We start from the raw sequence: 21,233 nt of genomic DNA, 5'->3' as shown, positions 1-21,233 counted from the left end.
GTGGGCAGAGATGACCGGTGTGATTTCAGGCATGTTGAGATCCCCTCTTCCCCACAGCAGCTTAAAACTTCAAGGTTTATTTCTCCCTCATGGGGTGCATATTCCACTGTTACCATTTAGGAACCATGGCTAACAAAGTATATGCCATTTTCTCTTTATTCATGTTTTGAAAATTGAGGTGGGCACCACAAAGTGCACCAATCTCATGTGCACAGTTCTGTAGATTTTGACAAATGCGCACACCCATGTAACCCAAACCCCAAACAAGACGCGGAACATTTCCATCACCCTCCAAAGGTTCCCAGTCGACACCCCCAACCCCCGCCACTAAGGCAATCTCTGTTCCAGTTTCTATCCCATAGGTCAGTTTTGTCTGTTCTTGAATTTCATCTGAACAGCATTGTAGAGTGTGTACTCTTGTGCCTGGCTTCTTTCACTCATCAAAATGTTCTTGAAATGCATCCATGTTTTTGCATAAATCGGTAATTTGTCTCTTTGTATTGCTGAATGGCACTCATTGTTGATGTTTATCCCGTCTCCTGTGTACAGGCATTTGAGTTGTTTCCCCTTTCAGCCTACTAACGACGCTGCTATGAATATACTTGGTCAGTTTACTTTGCAGTAAGATATATTGAGGTTTAACCCAAGTGTAAATACCCAGTAAGCAGCTGTATACGTGGGTTTGGGGCTTGAGCAAAGATATCTGGACTGGAGACAGAGATCTGGGGTGTAGAGGCAACGAGGAGGTAGTTAAAACTACAAGGTCATCTTATTTGCAATGGAGACTGCAAACCAAAGAGCCAGCGTAGGACAGAAGCCATCTCACCTTTCTTGGGCTATGTCCTCACACCCTCCCAAATCATCACCCCCAAGCTGGCCTGACCCAAACACTTTCCCTACTCTCCTCCCCGCTCCACCACCCCATCACTTTAGCACCGTGTGTCCTGCCTTCTTTGAATCCTGGCTCAGGACCCATCTGATTCACACTCTCCATTCTCTGGACTGTGAAGATCCAAGTCCTGCCTGTCCCAGTTCCCATTTCCCATCCACCTGCGGGTCCCAGCACACACTCCCCATGAAACGTGAGCACGGATCTCAAACTTCCTGATTTCTTCATTTGACTTTGCTTAGTGGACAGATAAGGACTTTTTTGAGAGGGTGGGGAGAGGGGTTGATTTTTTCCTTGTCCTTCAAGGAGCAGCTAACAGCCTCATCCCTCAGCACTAGAAACTCCCTTCTCTCCTCTGAATCTGGGGCTGGCAGCCCTCTTTCCTCCCTCCCTCCCAGCTTGCTTTTATAACTTTTCCCATGGGCATGTTAATTTAACTTCTGGAATCTAGATCAGAAGTCTAATAACCCTGGAAAAAAAAAGAAGTCTGATAACCCTGTTGGTCTGGTCTGCACAGCGTTTGTTGTCATTTTAATATTTAATTAGTTGCCAACTGTTGAAAATTTGGAGATATGAAAACCCAGATCCCCAGCTTCTTTTGAAGAAGGCGATCTGCTAACACTGGGTGATGCCAAGCTCTTTCGCCTTCTTGTTGTTTTTTGCCTGGCTCCTGAAAACACCTGGGTTTGTGGCCCCTACTCAGTGAGCCTTCAGAGGACAGGAGCCCTGTCCTTTGTCCTTTGAAATATCCCATTGTTCCAAGGGGACAATGCCTAGCACACACTGCATCAAAGAGCGAACAGTTTAAAATTGAGGCACAAATTAAACTCGTCCTTTATCTTGCTGTGTGGGATGTGCTTTCAGAAACAGGAATACGCTAATGGTTGCCTTTTCATGTCTGCTATTTAGAGCCCTAGAACTCAACGCTAAGAGAGAAAGCAAATAGCATTTCTGAGCAAAGAGCCAAGCCACCTTCCAGACAGCACGAGGGGACAGTGGAGAAGCCCTGGAAGCCAGGTTCTGGGCTCCACTCCTGATGATGAATGCCTGTCCTGGCTAAAACTGCAGATTCCTCTGCCACTCCATCCCTACAAGGAACTACTACAGGCACTCCCAGCTACCCAGCAGTGGGGCAAGGACCTCTGTAGGCTAGGAGTCCCCGTAGATTCTCCCTAACCTCTAAGCAGCCCTTCCAAAGCCCAGAAAGAGGATGTTCTGAGCTTTATTTATCCCGAAGGGGGAGCCGATAATTATAACAACCACCATGATGCTAGCATCTAACATCTGGATGTGTATGACATGTGAGACACTCTGCTAAATGCATTACCTCATTCAATCCTCACATAACCTCATGAGGTAAGAAGCGTTATAATTCCCCATTTTACAGGTAGGGAATCAGAAGCTCAGAGAGACAAAGCAACTTGCTTACAGCCACTCAGCAAGGAGGTAGCAGAATTGGGATTCAAATCTAGGCAGTCTGGCTCTCAAGCAATCACACTTAACCATTAGGCTACATTGCACAGATACAATCACTGGTGTTCTTCCAAGACACCACCAGCACGCTGCTCTCTACACCTGGGGCTGCTAATAGCAAACACCTGTGATTCTTTGCCTGTAGCTTATTTTCTGGTTGTAGGAGCGGGCACAGCGCACAGGGCACATTGAAAGTGCAGGTGAGTGGATTTCCCTGGGAGCAGCCCTTAGCCTGCAACGGAAGGGGAGCCGACGGATAACCCCTCAGCTTCCTGTCCCTTGATTGGGAAATTCTGAGGCATGCATTCTGCGCTGACTTGAGAGTTCTCCAGCAGGGTTAGACCCTAGCTGCCCACAGCAGTAGCCTGCTTGATAATACTTACTTTCCTGGTTTCCCACCTTTTCTGGCAATGCTTCCTTATTAACTTATGGTGCTTCCAGGATCACCTCTCTAATAAAGTACTTGCACTTGAATCCTTATAGTCTGTTTGCGGGAAAACTCAAACCCAGGACAATGACTGGCTCTGGGACCTTGAAAAGTTACTTAAACCTCTGTGGGCTTCAGTTTCTTCATTTGTTTTTTTTTTTTTTTTTTTTTTTTTTTGACTGTCAAATGCAGGCATTGTTTTGAAATTGCAGTGTTTTACAGAAAAACATTTTTTTTTTTTTTTTTTTTTTAGCTTTTTTCATAAATTTATTGGCCATTTAAATTTTTTTTTTTTTTTAATTTTTTTTCTTTTATTATTATTATTATTATTATTATTATTATTATACTTTAGGTTTTATGGTACGTGTGCACAATGTGCAGGTAAGTTACATATGTATACATGTGCCATGCTGGTGCGCTGCACCCACCAACTCGTCATCTAGCATTAGGTATATCATGCTGCTATAAAGACACATGCACACGTATGTTTATTGCGGCATTATTCACAATAGCAAAGACTTGGAACCAACCCAAATGTCCAACAATGATAGACTGGATTAAGAAAATGTGGCACATATACACCATGGAATACTATGCAGCCATAAAAAATGATGAGTTCACGTCCTTTGTAGGGACATGGATGAAATTGGAAATCATCATTCTCAGTAAACTATCGCAAGAACAAAAAACCAAACACCGCATATTCTCACTCATAGGTGGGAATTGAACAATGAGAACACATGGACACAGGAAGGGGAACATCACACTCTGGGGACTGTTGTGGGGTGGGGGGAGGGGGGAGGGATAGCATTGGCAGTTTCTTCATTTGTAAAAGTAAAATGGCGTGATAATAGTACCTACCATTCTAGGTTGTTGTGAGGATTAAATTACCTGAGTTAATATTTGCAAAGCACTTAGAATCATAAATGGCACACAGTAAGCACTTTGTTATATAAATAAATTTTAAGACTCTGAGAAATCCCACTGTGTACCATCCAAAATGGAGTCTTCTTTTCCCAAGCCCACGGTCGACTGAAAGCCCCCTAAGCAAACAGAGCCAGCTCTGATGTTCTGAAGTATACCACGTGTGGTAACTGCACCAAGCTCACACTACCATGAAATTCTATTACTCCAATTCTAGCAGCTCGATTTTACTGTCACTCAGAATTCCTCCAGATAAGAGGCTTGAAAGTAATTTCTGAGTCATTCCGGGTGCTAATTGGTTATCGCCCAGGGATTACATTTCTCACGTTCAAGGTCAACTGAAATTCCTCTGTGAGCCTGAGAACAATTTTCAGTCTGTTGGAAACATTTTTTTTAATCAACAACTACAGTATGGAGCGATTATAATTCAGGCATAAACAAGCATTTGCAGGCTCTTGCTAGAAATAAAGGGACACAATTTCTTGCATGCGGATAAAACAGTTTCCTATTCCAAGCCAATTACTGGCCCAGACAAATGCTCTGTTTGTGTAGCAAATCTTTTCCTTGGTGTTCTGAAATGTCACCCCAGCTGCCCCAGGACAGAAAAAATCATTTTGCAAAACTGAGACTTGGTTGTATACAAGAAAATACTGGCCTTGTGTTTTTCACCCGTAATAGTACATTTCTATAACAGCAGCAAATGGATACCACTTCATCAGCAAGTTGGGGGAAAGAGACAGAAAGTGTTCTCTGGAAGGACTGCCTTCCTGTCTTAATTTTTATCAAACAGCATCCAGTTTTTAGTTCTACTTGGAGGGAAGGTTCTTTTATCAGTTCGCTTGGGCTTGAGTCCAAGACTTTGGGAACAAGCCTCTGTTATCAAGGTCACTGGAGAATGACTGATAAGCTCAAGGCCAATGTGTCTGTTCCACTTGTTTCCAGGAAGGGAGGACCCCACTGGGTCAGAACTATCACTGTCTTCCAGCATGTGGGGTGGGCATAGGCTCAAGACAAGGAATTTGGGAATATGTAAGTGCTATTTCTTTTTTTATTTAAAAAATAAATAAATATTTTTTAATAATAGAGGTAGGGTCACTATGTTGCCTAGGCTGGCCTCGAACTCCTGGGCTCAAGCAATCCTCCTGCCTCAGCCTCCCAAAGTGCTGGGATTATAGGCGTGAGCCACGGTGCCTGGCCTCTAAGCGCTATTTCTATCAAGTTGAGGGGAGAACAAACTTGATAGTTTGTTTCTTTCAACAAACAAACTTGTCCTTTATCTTGCTGTGTACGATGTGCCTTCAGAAACAGGAATACACTCACTAATGGTTGCCTTTTCATGTCTGCAATTTAGAGCCCTAGAACTCAAAGCCCCGTAACCAAACAGAGGCAACCAACTCTGACGTACTGAAATATACCACATGTGGTAACTGGGCTCTTGGGATAAATGCTAAAATCCTTGGGATATCATGCCTGTAATCCCAGCACTTTGGGAGGCCGAGGTGGGCAGATCACGAGATCAGGAGATCGAGACCATCCTGGCTAACATGGTGAAATCCCGTCTCTACTAAAAATACAAAAAATTAGGCAGGCGTGGTGGCGGGCACCTGTAGTCCCAGCTACTCGGGAGGCTGAGGCAGGAGAATGGCGTGAACCCAGGAGGCGGAGCTTGCAGTGAGCCGAGATCGCACCAGTGCACTCCAGCCTGGGTGACAGAGCAAGACTCTGTCTCAAAAAAAAAAAAAAAAAAAAAATCCTTGGGATAAATGCTCTTGGGTAAATGCTCTTCGGATAAATGCTAAAATCTTTGGGATAAATAGTCTTGGGAAAAATGCTCTTGGGTAAATGCTCTTGGGATAAATGCATTTTGGGATAAATACTCTTGGGATAAGTGCTCTTGGGTAAATGCTCTTGGGATAAATGCTAAAATCCTTGGGATAAACACTCTTGGGATAAATGCTAAAATCCTTGGGATAAACACTCTCGGGATAAATGCTAAAATCCTTGGGATAAATACTCTTGGGATAAATGTTAAAGTCCTTGGGATAAATACTCTTGGGATAAGTGCTCTTGGGTAAATGCTCTTGGGATAAATGCTAAAATCCTTGGGATAAATATTCTTGGGATAAATGCTAAAATCCTTGGGATAAATACTCTTCGGATAAATGCTAAAATCCTTGGGATAAATACTTTTGGCATAAATGCTCTTGGGTAAATGCTCTTGGGATAAATGCTAAAATCCTTGGGATAAATACTCTTGGGATCAATGCTAAAATCCTTGGGATAAATACTCTTGGGATCAATGCTAAAATCCTTGTCAAGCCCAGCACAGCCCTGCGTACTCTGACTCACGCCTACTTCCCCAGCCTTTCCTTGGACTCTCTTTGGCTTTCTCTCCTCTACCCAGGCCGGTCTTCCTTCAGTCTCACATGGTTGCTATATAACCCCCAACCACAGGGCCTTTGCACATGCTGTTTGCAGAACAGAATACATTTTCCCCTTTTTACATGGTAAACTTCCATTGCTGTTTCCTCTCTGACACCTCTCCATCCTCTCAAACTGCGTGACATTTCTCTTGTACATGTTCTCAAGGCACCTGATCTCTCTTTCCCAGGACTTTACATGGTCTTTACACGTTTTTTTATTTGCACGTGTCATTATTTGATGAATAACAATAATAAAAATTCATTTCATTTTAGCTATGCTATTATATACATTTTTGGGGAGTTAGTAGGCCACCATGGCTTATCTAGAATTGATCATCTCCCACCAGACTCAGTGTATTGAGTTTGTGGGAACAAAATAATGTGTTTTCCCTCAGGAAACTACTAAAATCACTCAATGCACATATAATGTAAGTATTCAAACCTATCTTCCCCCAAACATTTTCTTTATAAAGCAAGGATGTGTCCTATACACCTGCTGCTCTTAGGTAGCTGAAAATGGTGTTTATTTGTCCCCATAGAAGGAAAGGGGTTTATCTCAGGTAGGAGCAGAGCTAGCAATGTGACTCAAGGTCACAGCCAAGGGCTTTCCATTTGATAAAACTATTCTCTGGGAAGATCTACCCCCAGGGTATTTCATGAAGTCATTAGCACAATCAATTCCATTCGTTAACTATATAGCATCATTCTATCAATAGAGCCAATCCAGATTCCATCCATCAGCAAGCCTAGCTGACTCAGCCTCCAAAATATATCACTTCTCTGTCTACTTTTTTTTTTTTTTTTTTTGAGATGAAGTCTCGCTCTGTTGCCCAGACTGCAGTGAGCCGAGATTGCGCCACTGCACTGCAGCCTGGGCAACAGAGCATTACTGATCATGCAGTGGCACGATCTTGGCTCACTGCAGCCTCTGCCACCCAGAGAAATTCTTGTGCCTCAGCCTTCCGAGTAGCTGGTATTACAGGCGTGCACCACCATGCCTAGCTAATTTTTTTGTATTTTTAGTAGAGACGGGGTTTAACCATATTGGCCAGGCTGGTCTCAAACTCCTGACCTCAAATGATCTGCCTGCCTCAGCTTCCCAAAGTGCTGGGATTACAGGCGTGAGCCACTGCACCCAGCCCTCTGTCTACTTCTTTCATTCACCATGACTACCATTCCAGTCCAAGTCACCATCAAAATGGTGGGCAGTGAATGAGCACTTTTGAAGAAATGTCTAAGCCTGGATGCAGACAGGGAAGCAGGAATAACTTCATAAGGCAAGGGCATTTAATTGGGGTCTTGAAGGATTAATCAGAGTTTTCTAGGAGATAAAACAACCTTGCAAAGGCTCAGAGTCATGAAAAGTCTTGGTAGGAACCATGCCATAAACAGGAAAATCAGCACAGCAGCAAACCTAACTGGTTCCCACTGATAAAAGAAGGAGATGAAGAAAGAAGAAAGAGAGAAGAGAGAGGAAGAGAGAGAGACAGGGGAGAAAGAATGAAAAGAAAGAGGAAGGAGGAAGAAAGAAAGGAAAGAAAGGAAGGAAGGAAAGAAAGAAAGAGGAAAGGAGGGAGGGAGGAAAGGAAGGAAGGAGGAAAGGAAGAAGGAAGGAGAGAGAAAGAAACAAAGAAAAGAAGGACAGAGAGAGAAAGAAAAGAAAGAATGAGAGGGAAAGAGAAGGAGAGAGGAAGGAAGGCAGGAAGGAAGGAAGGAAAAAACAAAGAAAAGAGGGGGAGAAAGAAAGCAAGCAAGAAAGAAAGCAAGAAAGCGAGCAAGCAAGAAAGCAAGCGACAAAGCAAGAAAGCAAGAAAGAGAAAGCAAGAAAGCAAGCAAGCAAGCAAGAAAGAAAGAAAGGAGAAAGAAGGAAAGAAAAGAGAGAGGGAGGAAGAAGGAAGGAAGGAGAGAAAAAAAAGAACAAGAGAGAAAGAGAAAGAAAGAGGAGAGAGAAGAAGGAAGGAAGGAAAAAAGAAAGAGAAAAAAGAAAGAAGAAAGAAAAGAAACCTCACCTCAAATTTCTGCCGCAGTTCTTCATTGGCCTCACTTCCTTCTGGTGGCACAGGCACATTGAAGTACTCGCCTTCCTCCTGGCTCAGTAACTTAAACCTGAAGGGAGACAAGGGGGTGGAACATATTTCATGACTCTACTCGATATTATTTTATTGATCAGGATATGAAAAGGAGGCCTATATAAAGCTCTACTTGAAAAAATATATGTTGAGTGTTTTTTGGTTTGTTTTGGTTTGTTTTTCAGTATGTTGGGTGGGGGTAGTGTGCGTGGTACACTACCAGGTACACTATGTATTTTTGTAACTCTTCCATGGACAGCAGAAAAAAAATGTATACCACGTGTACATAGGAGGCAAAGTTCTCACTCTATATACACACTTACACAGTTTTCTTAGTTATATCATTAAATTACTGTATATTTTTACCTACTTTTTGTCCATTAAGTAGTTTCTTATTCTGAAAGGATGCTATGAAGATCCCTCATCGTAAATTTCTTGTTGTTGTTGTCATTGTTGTTGTTGCTTTTAGAGATAGAGTCTCACTCTGTCACCCACGCTGGAGTGCAGTAGTGCAATCATAGCTCACTGAAGCCTCGAGCTCCTGGGTTCAAGCGATCCTCCTGCCTCAGCTTCCTGAGTAGCTGGGGACTATAGGCATGTGCCACCATGCCCAGCTAATTAAACAAAAAAAATTTTTTTGTAGAGATGGGAGCTGGCTATGTTTCCCAGACTAGTCTTGAATTCCTGACCTCAAGTGATCTTCTCACCCTATCCTCCCAAATTGCAACCCCCACTGCCTGGCTGTAAATACATTCTTGTCATGCTCTTCCAGCGTTTCTACTTTTCATCCTACATAGGGTGCCACTTTGCCATCCTGGCACTCAACTGCATTTAGGTGATCATGGACTTAACTTCATGATGCTATTTTCTCTGCAAAAGTTTTCCCAAAATGTGCTGTAGTCAGCCTTTTGAGAAACGGCATCCCTTAGTGGTTAAGTGCACAAGCCCTAGAGTCAAACCATGTCTGGGTGCAAATCTCATCTCATAACCTTAGACAGACTGGTTAGCCTCTCTGGGCCTCTGTTTTCCTCATCTATAAATTGGAATACAAATTCCTTTTTCATAGAATTCTTGTGAAATTGAAATGTAATGATGCATGTAAAATGATAAGCACAGCATTTGGCATTCAACAAGTGTTCAATTAGTGGCATCATCATGATTATTATTACTGTGACTAATGTCATTATTACTATTTTAGAGACAGGGTCTTGTTCTGTCACCAAGGCTGGAGTGCAGCAGCACAATCATAGCTCACTGCAGCCTTGACCTCCTGGGCTCAAACAATCCTCCTGCCTCAGCTTTCAACTAGCTGAGACTAAAAGCACATGCCACCACACCTGGCTGTTTTGTTTTTTTTTCTTTTTTTTCTTTTCTGGCAGAGATAGGGTCTTGCTATGTTGCTCAGGCCAGTCTTGAACTCCTGGGCTCAAGCAATCCTCCTGCCTCAGCATCCCAAGTGGCTGAGATTATAGGCACATCCCACCATGCCCAGCTACTACTAATATAATAATAAACATGGGGGCTTCAGTTTGTTTCTTGACCACAAAGATTTTTCCAGCTAGTAAGAGGATGAGATGAGTGTGAGGAAGGAAAAGGGACATTCTAAAAGCATTTGAATCAGTGGGAAAGAAAAAAGACCCCAAAACTCCTCGCTCTCAAAGATCATTCCTAACCAAAGTTTAAAATTTTCATCACAATGTTTTCTCTCCATTCACGAATCTTCTTACACAGCTTCCAAAAATGGGCTAGGTGATTCAAAGCAGAGAAGACAATTTAAGCCTCTACGCCTCCACATTTAATATTCCAAATTTTCTTCCAAAATTCCACAGAAATTACCAAAAGAAATACAAAAACAAGAGAGCATCTGTATCTTTGCTGGAAATCGAGAAGGGTGCTATCCACACAGCAGGGACTTCCAGGGATTCCTACAAATTAAAGTAATAGAAAGAAAACAGAGCTATGTTGGGTAAACTTTAACTTTATCCATTCAGATGCTACCTTTGTGGATTTGCTAGATTTGTATATCAGCGTTGAAATATCTGTTTTACTTTTTTAATAATAAATTTAATTTTAAAGGACATTTTTTATTTCTTCCTTGGAAGGAAATTCAATATCACTTGTTACAAATAGAAAATAATTGTTAAAAACAAACAAAACAAAACAAACAAAAAGATAAACAGATCGTCGTGGTGGCTCATGTCTGTCATCCTAGCACTTAGAGAGGCTGAAGAAGGAGGATCACCTGAGGCCAGGAGTCCAAGATCAGCCTGGGCAACATAGCGAGACCCTGTCTCTACAAAAAAATTAAAAAAATTTAGCTAGGTATGGTGGCGCATGCCAGTAGTCCCAGCTACTTGAGAGGCTGAGGTAGGAGAATCGCTTGAGTCCAGAAGGTCAAGGCTGCAGTGAGCTATTATTGCACCACTGCACTCCAGCCTGGGTGACAAAGCAAGACCCTGTCTCTCAAAAAAAAAAAAAAAAAAAAAAAAAGGCCGGGCATGGTGGCTTATGCCTGTAATCCCAGTACTTTGGTAGGCCAAGGTGGGCAGATCACCAGGTCAGGAGATCGAGACAACCTGGCCAACATGGTGAAACCCCATCTCTACCAAAACCACAAAAAAATTAGGTGGGCATGGTGGCACACGCCTGTAGTCCCAGCTATTCGGGAGGCTGAAGCAGGAGAATCGCTTGAACCCGGGAGGCAGAGGTTGCAGTGAACCGAGATTGCTCCACTGCACTCCAGCCTGGGCAACAGAGCAAGACACCGTCTCAAAAATAAAAAAATAAATAAATAAACAAATGGAAATCAAGGAAATCAAGGTTATGCACGTGCAAGTAGATGGTGTTGCTTACTAAAGGCTTTCAATCTAAAGCCTGCCGCTGCCCCCTTTTTAATGGGAGACCAGCAAAGAGCAAGTGTTAGAGTGTTAACGATATGTCAGAGACCTCTGAGATTTTCTCTTTGCCATAATTTGAAGAACTGAAAGAACACTGACAAAATAATTGCTTTCTTGGGGCACAATTCAATATTATTTATGCCCGGACTGTGAACCATCTAGAGTATTTGGGGTCTCACACTTGGGAAAATACAGATAAAGGGGAATTGACCAGCTGTCATCCATAAAAGGTGCCCCAACAGAGCCCAATAATGACCCTGGCTGAGACCATCAAGGACTGGGTGAGGGTTGCCGATTCTCATTCATATGCAAGAGGAGAGATGTCAGTGCCTGGAGCAGCAGGCAGGGCATGGTGCCACAGCGTGTGTTCACGGTGGCCAGTACGTCACAGAGTGAGTGAAGGACGCTGCCACTACTGCCTCCAAATAGGACACATGTGCCCCCTCAGAGAGGAGCAGGACCCCTTCTGACTTTGAGATGCACAGAACGAACGTGAGGAAGATGGGCTCTCCATCTGGCATGAGGGCTGCCTGTTATGCACTTGTCTCCACTACTGTAGTCCCACCCAAATGTCAGGAACAGGACTCCTGATCTGACAAAACAGAATTCCAAAAAATACAAAAGACTCCTGTCTCCCTTTATCCGGGTATGAAATGTTAGAACAAGGACACTTGTCATTTCTGTGCTCACCCTTCTATAAGGATGGGCAAATAAGCACAATAGGATGTGTGAAAAATTTAGTCATTTAAATAGAAAGAAACAATGCATAATCAAAGTAACTCCCATGAAATAAAACTGCTGCCAAAAGAGAGAACATTCTAGAAACTACCTAATTCATATTTTCAATGAGATTCGAGAGGTTGGTGCATCTGTGAAAACGGAACAAATATGAGAGTGGGAAAGACTACTTTCAGAAGAAAAATATAATCACTGAATTAAAAAATTCATTTGAGACAGTGAACACAGCACGGATAATTCAGATAACAATTAGTCAATGAAAAGAAAAACTTGAGAAATGTTTCTGGCAATTCGCTTGATATCTATCATATTAGATTGGAGTTGAACTGAATGCTTTATATACCATAAGAAAAATGCATATTACCAAAATTAATTTACAACATGAAAAGGAGGAGAAGGAACATTGCAACATACATATGTCAGAAAAGACATATTAATATTCTTCTCATATAAAAAGTTCTTACAAGTCAATAAGAAAAAGGCAAAAGGACATAGTCATATATAAATATAAACAAATGGCAATATGCAAATGAAAATGTTCAACATAATTTCTAATACAATATGTGTATAATCTTTGTATCATATCTTTGAAATTTATAGCACTGGATGTTAATGTTAATAAACTGAAAAGTTTCACACAAGATTGATAAGACTGTAAATTGATTTTTAAAATTGTAGGACATTTTGGCAAACACTTTAATAATGCGTATATGCTTAAAGTCATCAATTCCAGGCACAGAAATTTGTTAGGAAATTATTAAAGCAGGGCACAAAATTTTGCCACAATTATGTTTATTGCAGATTATTTTTAGGTGAAAAATGCAAGGTACCAAATAGTATGCACAGTAAGATTTCATTTTTGCTTCACTCTCTCTCTCTATAGGGTCAATAGTGGTTATGGGCACTGGGAATCTGCGGTCTCTGAAATTCTCCAATTTCTTATATTTTTCTAATAATTATTCAATTAACAATAATGACTAACACTTACTGAGTGCTGTTTAGCAGACATTGGGCACCACACTTATATTAACTAATTTGATACTGCAACAATCCTGTGACATAATTACGACTATTATCTCCAAATGAGGAAACACAGCACAGAGAGGCTAAGTAACTTGCCAAGGGTACACAGCTAGGAAGTGGTACAGTAGAAATTCTAACCCGGGAAGTCTGATTCCAAAGCATTAGTTTTTTGGTTTTTTGGGTTTTGTTTTTTTTTTTGTAATAAGACCAAAATGTGATTATTAACAATAACAAAAAGTCTTTTTTTAAAAAATGTAATATAACACTGATTTAAGATAATAGTTATCTGTTTAGAAGGAGATAAAAAAAAAGAATGAAATAGGAAAGAAAAACTTTAGAAACAGAAACACCATAAGAAACATGGCAGTTACAGCTATAAACATTAAAACACTTTCCTGTGGAAAAAAGATTTTCAGATTCAGGATTATAAATCATCCTACTATAAAGACACATGCACATGTATGTTTATTGCAGCACTAGTTACAATAGCAAAGACTTGGAACCAACCCAAATGCCCATCAATGATAGACTGGATAAAGAAAATGTGGCATACATACACCATGAAATACTATGCAGCCATAAAAAAGGATGAGTTCATGTCTTTTGCAGGGACATGGATGAAGCTGGAAACCATCATTCTCAGCAAACTAACACAGAAACAGAAAACCAAACACTGCATGTTCTCACTCATAAGTTGAACAATGAGAACACATGGACACAAGGAGGGGAACATCACACACCAGGGCCTGTTAGGGGGTGAGGGGCAAGGGGAGGGAGAACATTAAGACAAATACCTAATGCATGCGGGGCTTAAAATCTAGATGACAGGTTGATAGGTGCAGCAAACCACCATGGCATATGAATACCTATATAACAAACCTGCACGTTCTGCACATGTATCCCAGAGCTTAAAGTGAAATTTAAAAAAAAAAGAAGAAAAGGCCAGGCGTGGTGGCTCACGCCTGTAACCCCAGCACCACTTTGGGAGGCCAAGGTGGGCAGATCATGAGGTCAGGAGTTCGACACCAGCCTGGCCAACATGGTGAAACCCCACCTCTACTAAAAATACAAAAATTAGTTGGGTGTGGTGGCCCATGCCTGTAATCTAAGCTACTTGGGAGGCTGAGGCAGAAAAATCACTTGAATCCAGGAGGCAGAGGTTGCAGCGAGCTGAGATCGTGCCACTGCACTCCAGCCTGGGCAATAGAGTGAGACACTGTCTCGAAAAGGAAAAAAAAAAAAAAAAATCCAACAACGTGCCACTTGTTACACAAGACCAAAGGACTTAGAAAGATCAGACATAAAAGAATGGTGGGAAAGGACCTACTAGGGAAAAGGGATTGACCACACCACAACCAGAGGACACATGCAAAGGTCAGTTCAATCTCATTAATTCCTTGGCTCCCCGTGTTCTTCAGAGTAGAAGACAAAGTCCTGACAAGGCCCACAGGATCCTCCAACCCTCTCCCCATATCCTCCCAGACCTAATCCTCCTCCGCTCTCCCCTCATGGATCCAGCTCCAGCTACACGAGTCTCCTTACTGCTCTTCCAACTTGCCGGGTGCACTCCTGCCTCAGGGCCTTTGCGCTTGCCGTCCTCTCTGCCTAAGACAACCTCTCCCTAGATATCCACACAGCTCACTCCTCATCTGCTTTAGATCTTTGCTCTATGTTACCTTTTCAGTGAGTCCTTTCCTGAGTTTCCCATAAAATCTGAATGTCTCCACTCCCTAAGATTCCTTGTTCCCATTTCTTGTTTACTTTTCTCTATGGCATTTATCAGCCTCAAACATGCCATGTTTTACTACTTATTTTTGTTCATTTACAATTGTTGTTTATTTTTCTTCAACTAGAAAGAAAACTCCATGAGGCCATGGATTCTTGTCTGTTTTGCTCATTAGTGTCTCTTCAGCACAGTAAGTGCTCACTGTGTATATTCAATGAATGAATGAATGAATGCCAGCAACGAAGTAAAATTGTAGAGAAAATGCATTAGTTGCAACAAAGATAACTTCCTGTCAATATAATAAGACTTGTAGAGTTATGTGGTTAATAATATTGCCATATACAGATAAGGCAAAAACCCCTAGAAATAAAAAGAATGTTTGTGAATCATTTTGCCTGAAGAAACTTAATAAGCACCACACATTTAGCTCAAGCAAACAAAAGGACAATATGAAGATATAAAAGATCTGGACCTTGGCCGGGAGTGGTGGCTCACACCTGTAATCCCAGCACTTTGGGAGGCCAAGGTGGCCGGATCACCTGAGGTTGGGAGTTCGTGACCAGCCTGACCAACATGGAGAAACCCCATCTCTACTAAAAATACAAAATTAGCTGAGCGTGGTGGCGCATGCCTGTAATCCCAGCTATTCAGGAGGCTGAGCTCGGAGAATCGCTTCAACCTGGAAGGCAGAGGTTGTGGTGAGCTGAGACCGCACCGTCACACTCCAGCCTGGGCAACAAGAGCAAAACTCCACCTCAGAAGAAAAAAAAAAAAGATCTGGAGCTTATAATACTTTGGAATGAATAAATGTATACCCTATACTCATGGACATAAAGATGAGAATAACAGACACCAGGGACCATAGAGAGGAGAGGGGAGGGGAGGACAAGGGTTGAAAAACTAACTGTTGGGTACTATGCTCAGTATCTGGGTGACGGAATCATTCATATCCCAAACCTCAGCATCATGCAATATACCCAAGTAACAAATCTGTACATGTATCCCGTGAATCTAAAATAAAAGTTGAAAAAAGGTTTACTCTTTCTCCACAAAAAAGCATACTCTACAAATAGCTAATATAATCTTTTTCTTGAAAGCCCACAGAACTTTTAACAACATTGAACAAATACTAAGCTATGCTGAAAGAAAGGAAAGAAAACAGGAGGAAAAAAGAAAAGTGCACAGGCCATATTCCCTAACTTGAAAGCACTAAAACAGTAACTTAACATTAATATTAAAAATTTAAACAAAAATCTAATTCTAGGGGTTAAAAAAATGCCTAAATTAAAGCATGTTAGAAAAGAAACTAAAACCTCAACTGCAGGCCCTCAAGGAAGCAGCAAAAGCCAGAATGTTAGCATATCGAAACTTAGAGGAAACATTTATTCCCTTAAATCCTTGTTCATTATTTTTGGCCAGGTGCGGTGGTTCACACCTGTAATCCCGACACTTTGGGAGGCTGAAGTGAGAGGATGACCTGAGGTCAGGAGTTCGAGACCAGCCTGGTCAACATGGTAAAACCTTGTCTCTACTAAAAATACAAAAATTAGCCGGGTGTGGTGGCAGGCACTTGTAATCCCAGCTACTCAAGAGGTTGAGACAGGAGAGTCACTTGAACCTGCAGAGATTGTGCCACTGCACTCCAGCCTGAGCATCAGAGCAAGACTGCGTCTCAAAACAAAAAACAAACAAACAAACAAAAAAGCTATTCATTATTTTTAAAGAGCAGAGTCAGGCAAAAGAAGAAAAAATAAATTAGTAAAATGTTCAACTGAAAGTCAAAGCCAAATACAAAATAAACCTACAAAAAAGGAGAAAACAAACAAAATTGATACACAAATCCCAGAGTTAATTCCTTGAAGAAAATAAATAAGTAAATAAAGCAGATGAATCTCTGGAAAATGAAGGGGAAAGAAAGGAGACAGTATAAATAAACAAAATTAGAAACAAAGAGGAGGATTTGACAACAGATACAGGGCAGTTGGCGAAGAGGCAGACGGGGGGCCTGGGGCTGGTGCACCACATCTGGGAGCTTCCACAGCTGCATCTGCTGTTTCTGCCACACGGTCTTCAATTACAGCACAACAGAAGAGCTGGTGGAGCCCATCCCCTTCTAAACGGTGAATCTGAGTTTCAGAAAGGGTGTGAGACTTACTCAAGATCACATAATCCCAGGGGCAAGAATCCAAATGTCTACGATCTGGTCCATTTAGAGTCAAGACAGCATCACAAATGTCTTGGCCGTAAATCTGAAGAGGACTTTTATCTGCAAAATCTGCAGAGGGCTTTTATTTTGGAAAAGTTCCCTTCCAACTATTATGTCATCGACTTCACAGCTATCCTAAGTGGTGGATGGAGGATAGGGGGTGTTGTAATAAATCTGATGGGTGGCATACCTGCTGAGAAGGCTATAGTACAGAGAGGTGAAGTGGCTCACCTGAGGTCACAAAGCATCCATCCAGTCAGGAAAGCCAAAATAAAATCCGAGCTGTCTACCCTCTAGCCTTCCACCTAACCCTGTATCAGGAGGCAAAATGGGATTTGTATATGCTTAGGCTCTGGCATCACAGAAACCTGGACCTGAACACAGCACCATTGCTTACAAGCTGTGTGTCCCTAACATGCTGCTGAACTATTCTGATTCTTGGAAATGATGCTCTACCTAGAATAACTGGAGAATTAAATGATCATCTAAGTGTAAATGCAGTAATATTTTGGGCTTACTCCTGATACACTATCCCTATTCTTAAGCCATTTTTTTTCTTCCCTGCTCTCTGCCTTAGGGGAGTAGACAAGGCAGGCGCTAGCCCAGGAAGAAGGATATGGCATGTGTGGGAGTTAAACCACTTTTGCAAAAATTATGACAGTAAGAGAAATATGACATAGAAAAGTTATGACAGTGTAAGAAATCGGACCTAACTAACTCCATCTGCTTCTAATCTCCAAACTGTCTTTGTCCTTTCCTGGGCCTAGGCCAAGCTAACTATGGGAAGAATTTAGTTTCAGTTCAACTTCATTTTTTATTTGTATTTGTTTCTTTATTTACTTTGAGACAGGGTCTTTCTCTGTTGCCTAGGCTGGAGTGCAATGGCACGATCACAGCTCATTGCAGCTTCGACCTCCTGGGCCCAAGTGATCCTCCCACCTCAGGCTCCTGAGTAGCTGGGAGCACAGGTGCATGCTGCCATGCCTGGCTAAATTTTTTGTTGAGACAGGATCTCATTGTTGCCCAAGCTGGTCTCTAACTCCCGAACTGAAGCAATCCTCCCACCTTGGCACTCCCAAAGTGCTGGGATTACAGATATGAGCCACCACACCTGGCCATTAGTTTAACTTTAAAACAAAGACGATAACAGCTCCTTCCCAAAACTAACCATCTCCTTGCTTAGGGACTAAAACTGCCTTTGTAAAACTAACATATTAGCCACAAAGTTAGAATTCTGGCTCCAGAGACATGGAGCCAGAGGTCACAAGATTCAGGATCTCCCCAATTGCTCCTATAGATAAAATCACTATTATAGACCTAAAATTGGTGTTTGAAATATTTTCCAGACCCTGTATTCTGATGGACCAGCTGGTGCAACCCAGACCGGGAATCCATACAACGAAACTGGCTTACCTGGTCTTGTGATCCTCACCCAGGAAATGACTCAACATGAGACAACAGCTTTGACCCCCTATGATTTCACTCTCAACCCACCAATCAGCATTTCTCATTCCCTAGCCCCCCTTCTCACTAAACTATCCTTGAAAAACCCTAGTCTTTGAATTTTGGAGGAGGCTGATTTGAGTAATAAACTCCCATTCTTCCGCTTGGCTGGCACTGTGTTTATTTAACTCTTTCTCTGCTAAAATATTGCTGTCTCAGTGAATCAGCTCTAGATGAACTCATTGGGTGATTATAAGAGAAGCCCCTCCCTTTGGGGCTTGGAGAAGCTTGGGAAAGAAGAAAGGACAGGTGGTGGGGAGAGGTGGGTTTCCCTCCTCCTCGGCTGGAACGCTGGCCAGAGACCTATCCATGCACTAGGCAACATCACTCCAGCAGCAGCAGAAGGAGCAGACAAGACTCCTCAGGGGGAGGACTCAGGCAGGCTCCTGGCCTCCCTGAACCAGGCCCAGCAGTAGCCTATGAGTGGGACAGAGAGGGTGCTGGATGGAGGGAACTCACAAGGAGAAGCAACAGGCCAGGATCTTCAGCACAAAGCCAGAATGATGCCCCAAAGCTAGGTGGGACCAGTCCCACTTCAGTGGGCGCTGGTTTAGGAACATAGGCTAAAAATAAAATCTTAAGGCCCCCCACTGACGGAACAGACCCCTCTTCTTGGCCAAGAGGATCTAAGAAAAACCTTAAAAATGGAATTCTCAGCCATGACAGAAAGGAGATTGGACATGTCTCGTTATACCCCCTCTCTTTTGGAGTTTAGATACAACAATGGACTGACATGAATGTTAAAATAGAGATCATAAGACTGACAAAACAGACTCTTTGTGGCAATAAAATACCAGATTATAAACAGGACTAAGGCCAGGCCAGGCAAAGGTGAAGTCACACTGTAGGCAAGCCATCTTGCTGCACGGCATCCTCAACATAAAACATTTCTTTTTTTTTTTGAGATGGAGTCTCACTCTATCACCCAGGCTGGAGTGCAGTGGAGGGATCTCAGCTCACTGCAACCTCCGCCTCCCGCATCAAGCCATTCTCCTGGTCAGCCTCCAGAGTAGCTGAGATTACAGGCATGCGCCACCACACCTTGCTAATTTTTTTGCATTTTTAGTAGAGATGGGGTTTCATCATGTTGGCCAGGCTGGTCTCAAACTCCTGACCTCAAATGACCCACCTGCTTCGGCCTCCCAAAGTGCTGGGATTGCAGGCATGAGCCACCGTGCCCAGCCAACATAAAATATTTCTTTCTGTTAACTCCAAGTTTTAGCAAAGCCTTACTCTAACCAACTGTAAATTAAAGAATCTCCTATAACCCATAAGCCGCATTTAAAGCTATCCTGCCTTTTGGGCCCAAACCAATGTATAATCTCCATGTATTGATTTATGTCTTTGCCTGTAACTTCTGCCTCCCCAGAATGTGTAAAATCAAACTGTAATCTAACCACCTCAGGACCACTTATTCAAAGCTTCTTGGGTTTGTGTTTCCCCTGGCCACAGTCACTTACATTAACTCAGAATAAACTTCTTTAAAATATTTTACAGAGCTTGGTTTTGCTGTTAACAGGGACCAGTCAGAAAAGTGAAACAGTGAAGCTCAGAAAGTACCACATGCAGCATACAGAGTCCCTTCTCCTCGGTCACCAGGAGCTCACAAAAGTGCATGAGAAAGTCTAAGTCCATTATAGAAAAGAAAGAAGCTTTATTTTTTCTGCACACCTGATCAGTGCTGTGTAAAAGTGTGACTCCACAACATCTGGAAAAGCTGGACCAAGAGCCTGGCATCTATTAAGAGTCAATGAGTAGTAGCTATTGTTATTATAATTATTATTATTATGCTTCCTCCTATCACACTGATACCCCCTGAGGATCACGCATTCTTTCTCTTTAACCTCTTTAAGTTTGATTTAAAATGAGAATGAAACACCCACTGTGAGTAACTGATGTACACCCTGCAAAGTCAAGTCATTTGTATGTTAGGGAAAAATATCCAAAACTTGGGGGAAAAAGAAAACCAAAAAGATGACCGTGTGAACTTTTAATGTCATGCTAGAGCATTTTCTAATTAGCTATTTCTTTCCTCACAGTAATATTACTTTGTTTAGTTTATTATTCACCATCAAGTCAGCCCCAGATGGCCTCCCTAGTCTGTGAAGATACATGTTAACTTTTAGAAAACTGAGGTGAAATCTTTGCCCAGGCTGGAGTGCAGTGGCATAATCTCAGCTCACTGCAACCTCTGCCCCCTGGGTTCAAGCGATTCTTCTGCCTCAGCCTCCCGAGTAGCTGGGAATACAGGCACCTGCCACCATGCCCAGCTAATTTTTGTATTTTTAGTAGACATGTGGTTTCACTATGTTGGCCAGGCTGTTCTCAAACTCCTGACCTCAGGTGATCCACCCGCCTCAGCCTCCCAAAGTGTTGGGATTACAGGTGTGAGCCACCATGCCTGGCCAAAATCTTTTTTTTTTTTTCATTCCAGTGGATAACCCCAAAGCTTACAATTCGATTGTCCTGTTTATCAGTCAGTTTTATATTTAACTGAGCAAAGTTATTTCAGCATATCTTTTTCTACTGACTACACGAACATCAGTTTATCAAACCTTCTGTGGAATCATTCATTCATCCTGCTGCTTTTCTCCTTAGTGAGCTAAGGAAATCTTTGGCCAATGCCCATTAATGCCCATTATCTATCTTACGAGAACTATGTTTTTAACTATTTGTGAATTGTGCTTTAACACAACTCTTTTGGGGTACATTCTGTAAACCCAAAATAAAATTCTAAGCCCCCTAGCCATGTAAATGGACCCCTTCTCTCAGCCAAGGGCATTCCAAAGTTAACCTGAAAAACTGTTTCAGGCCATGACGAGAAGGGAGAGTCGGACATGATGTCTCATTATATCCCCTTCCTTTTGGAATTCAGGAAAAGCCAACCAGCATTAACATCAACACAGACCTTAAGTCTGATAAGAAACAATTACAA

The 21,233-nt window shown here is 42.2% G+C and overlaps 1 protein-coding gene across 3 annotated transcripts in view; it reads right to left on the bottom strand.

Moving 5' to 3' along the window:
• PRKCB (protein kinase C beta) overlaps positions 1–21,233 on the bottom strand; it is a 386,780-nt gene that overhangs the window by 103,283 nt on the left and 262,264 nt on the right. For all 3 annotated transcript variants that reach the window (XM_002826246.5, XM_024233705.3, XM_054533655.2), the window contains one exon: positions 8,146–8,242. In XM_002826246.5, coding sequence (XP_002826292.3) covers positions 8,146–8,242 — 97 coding nt within the window. The remainder of the gene's footprint in view (positions 1–8,145; positions 8,243–21,233) is intronic.

The sequence above is a fragment of the Pongo abelii genome, chromosome 18 (genome assembly GCF_028885655.2).
Source record: "Pongo abelii isolate AG06213 chromosome 18, NHGRI_mPonAbe1-v2.0_pri, whole genome shotgun sequence".
In the NCBI taxonomy this organism is placed as follows: Eukaryota; Metazoa; Chordata; class Mammalia; order Primates; family Hominidae; genus Pongo; species Pongo abelii.
This window is presented reverse-complemented; position numbering and strand designations above follow the sequence as displayed.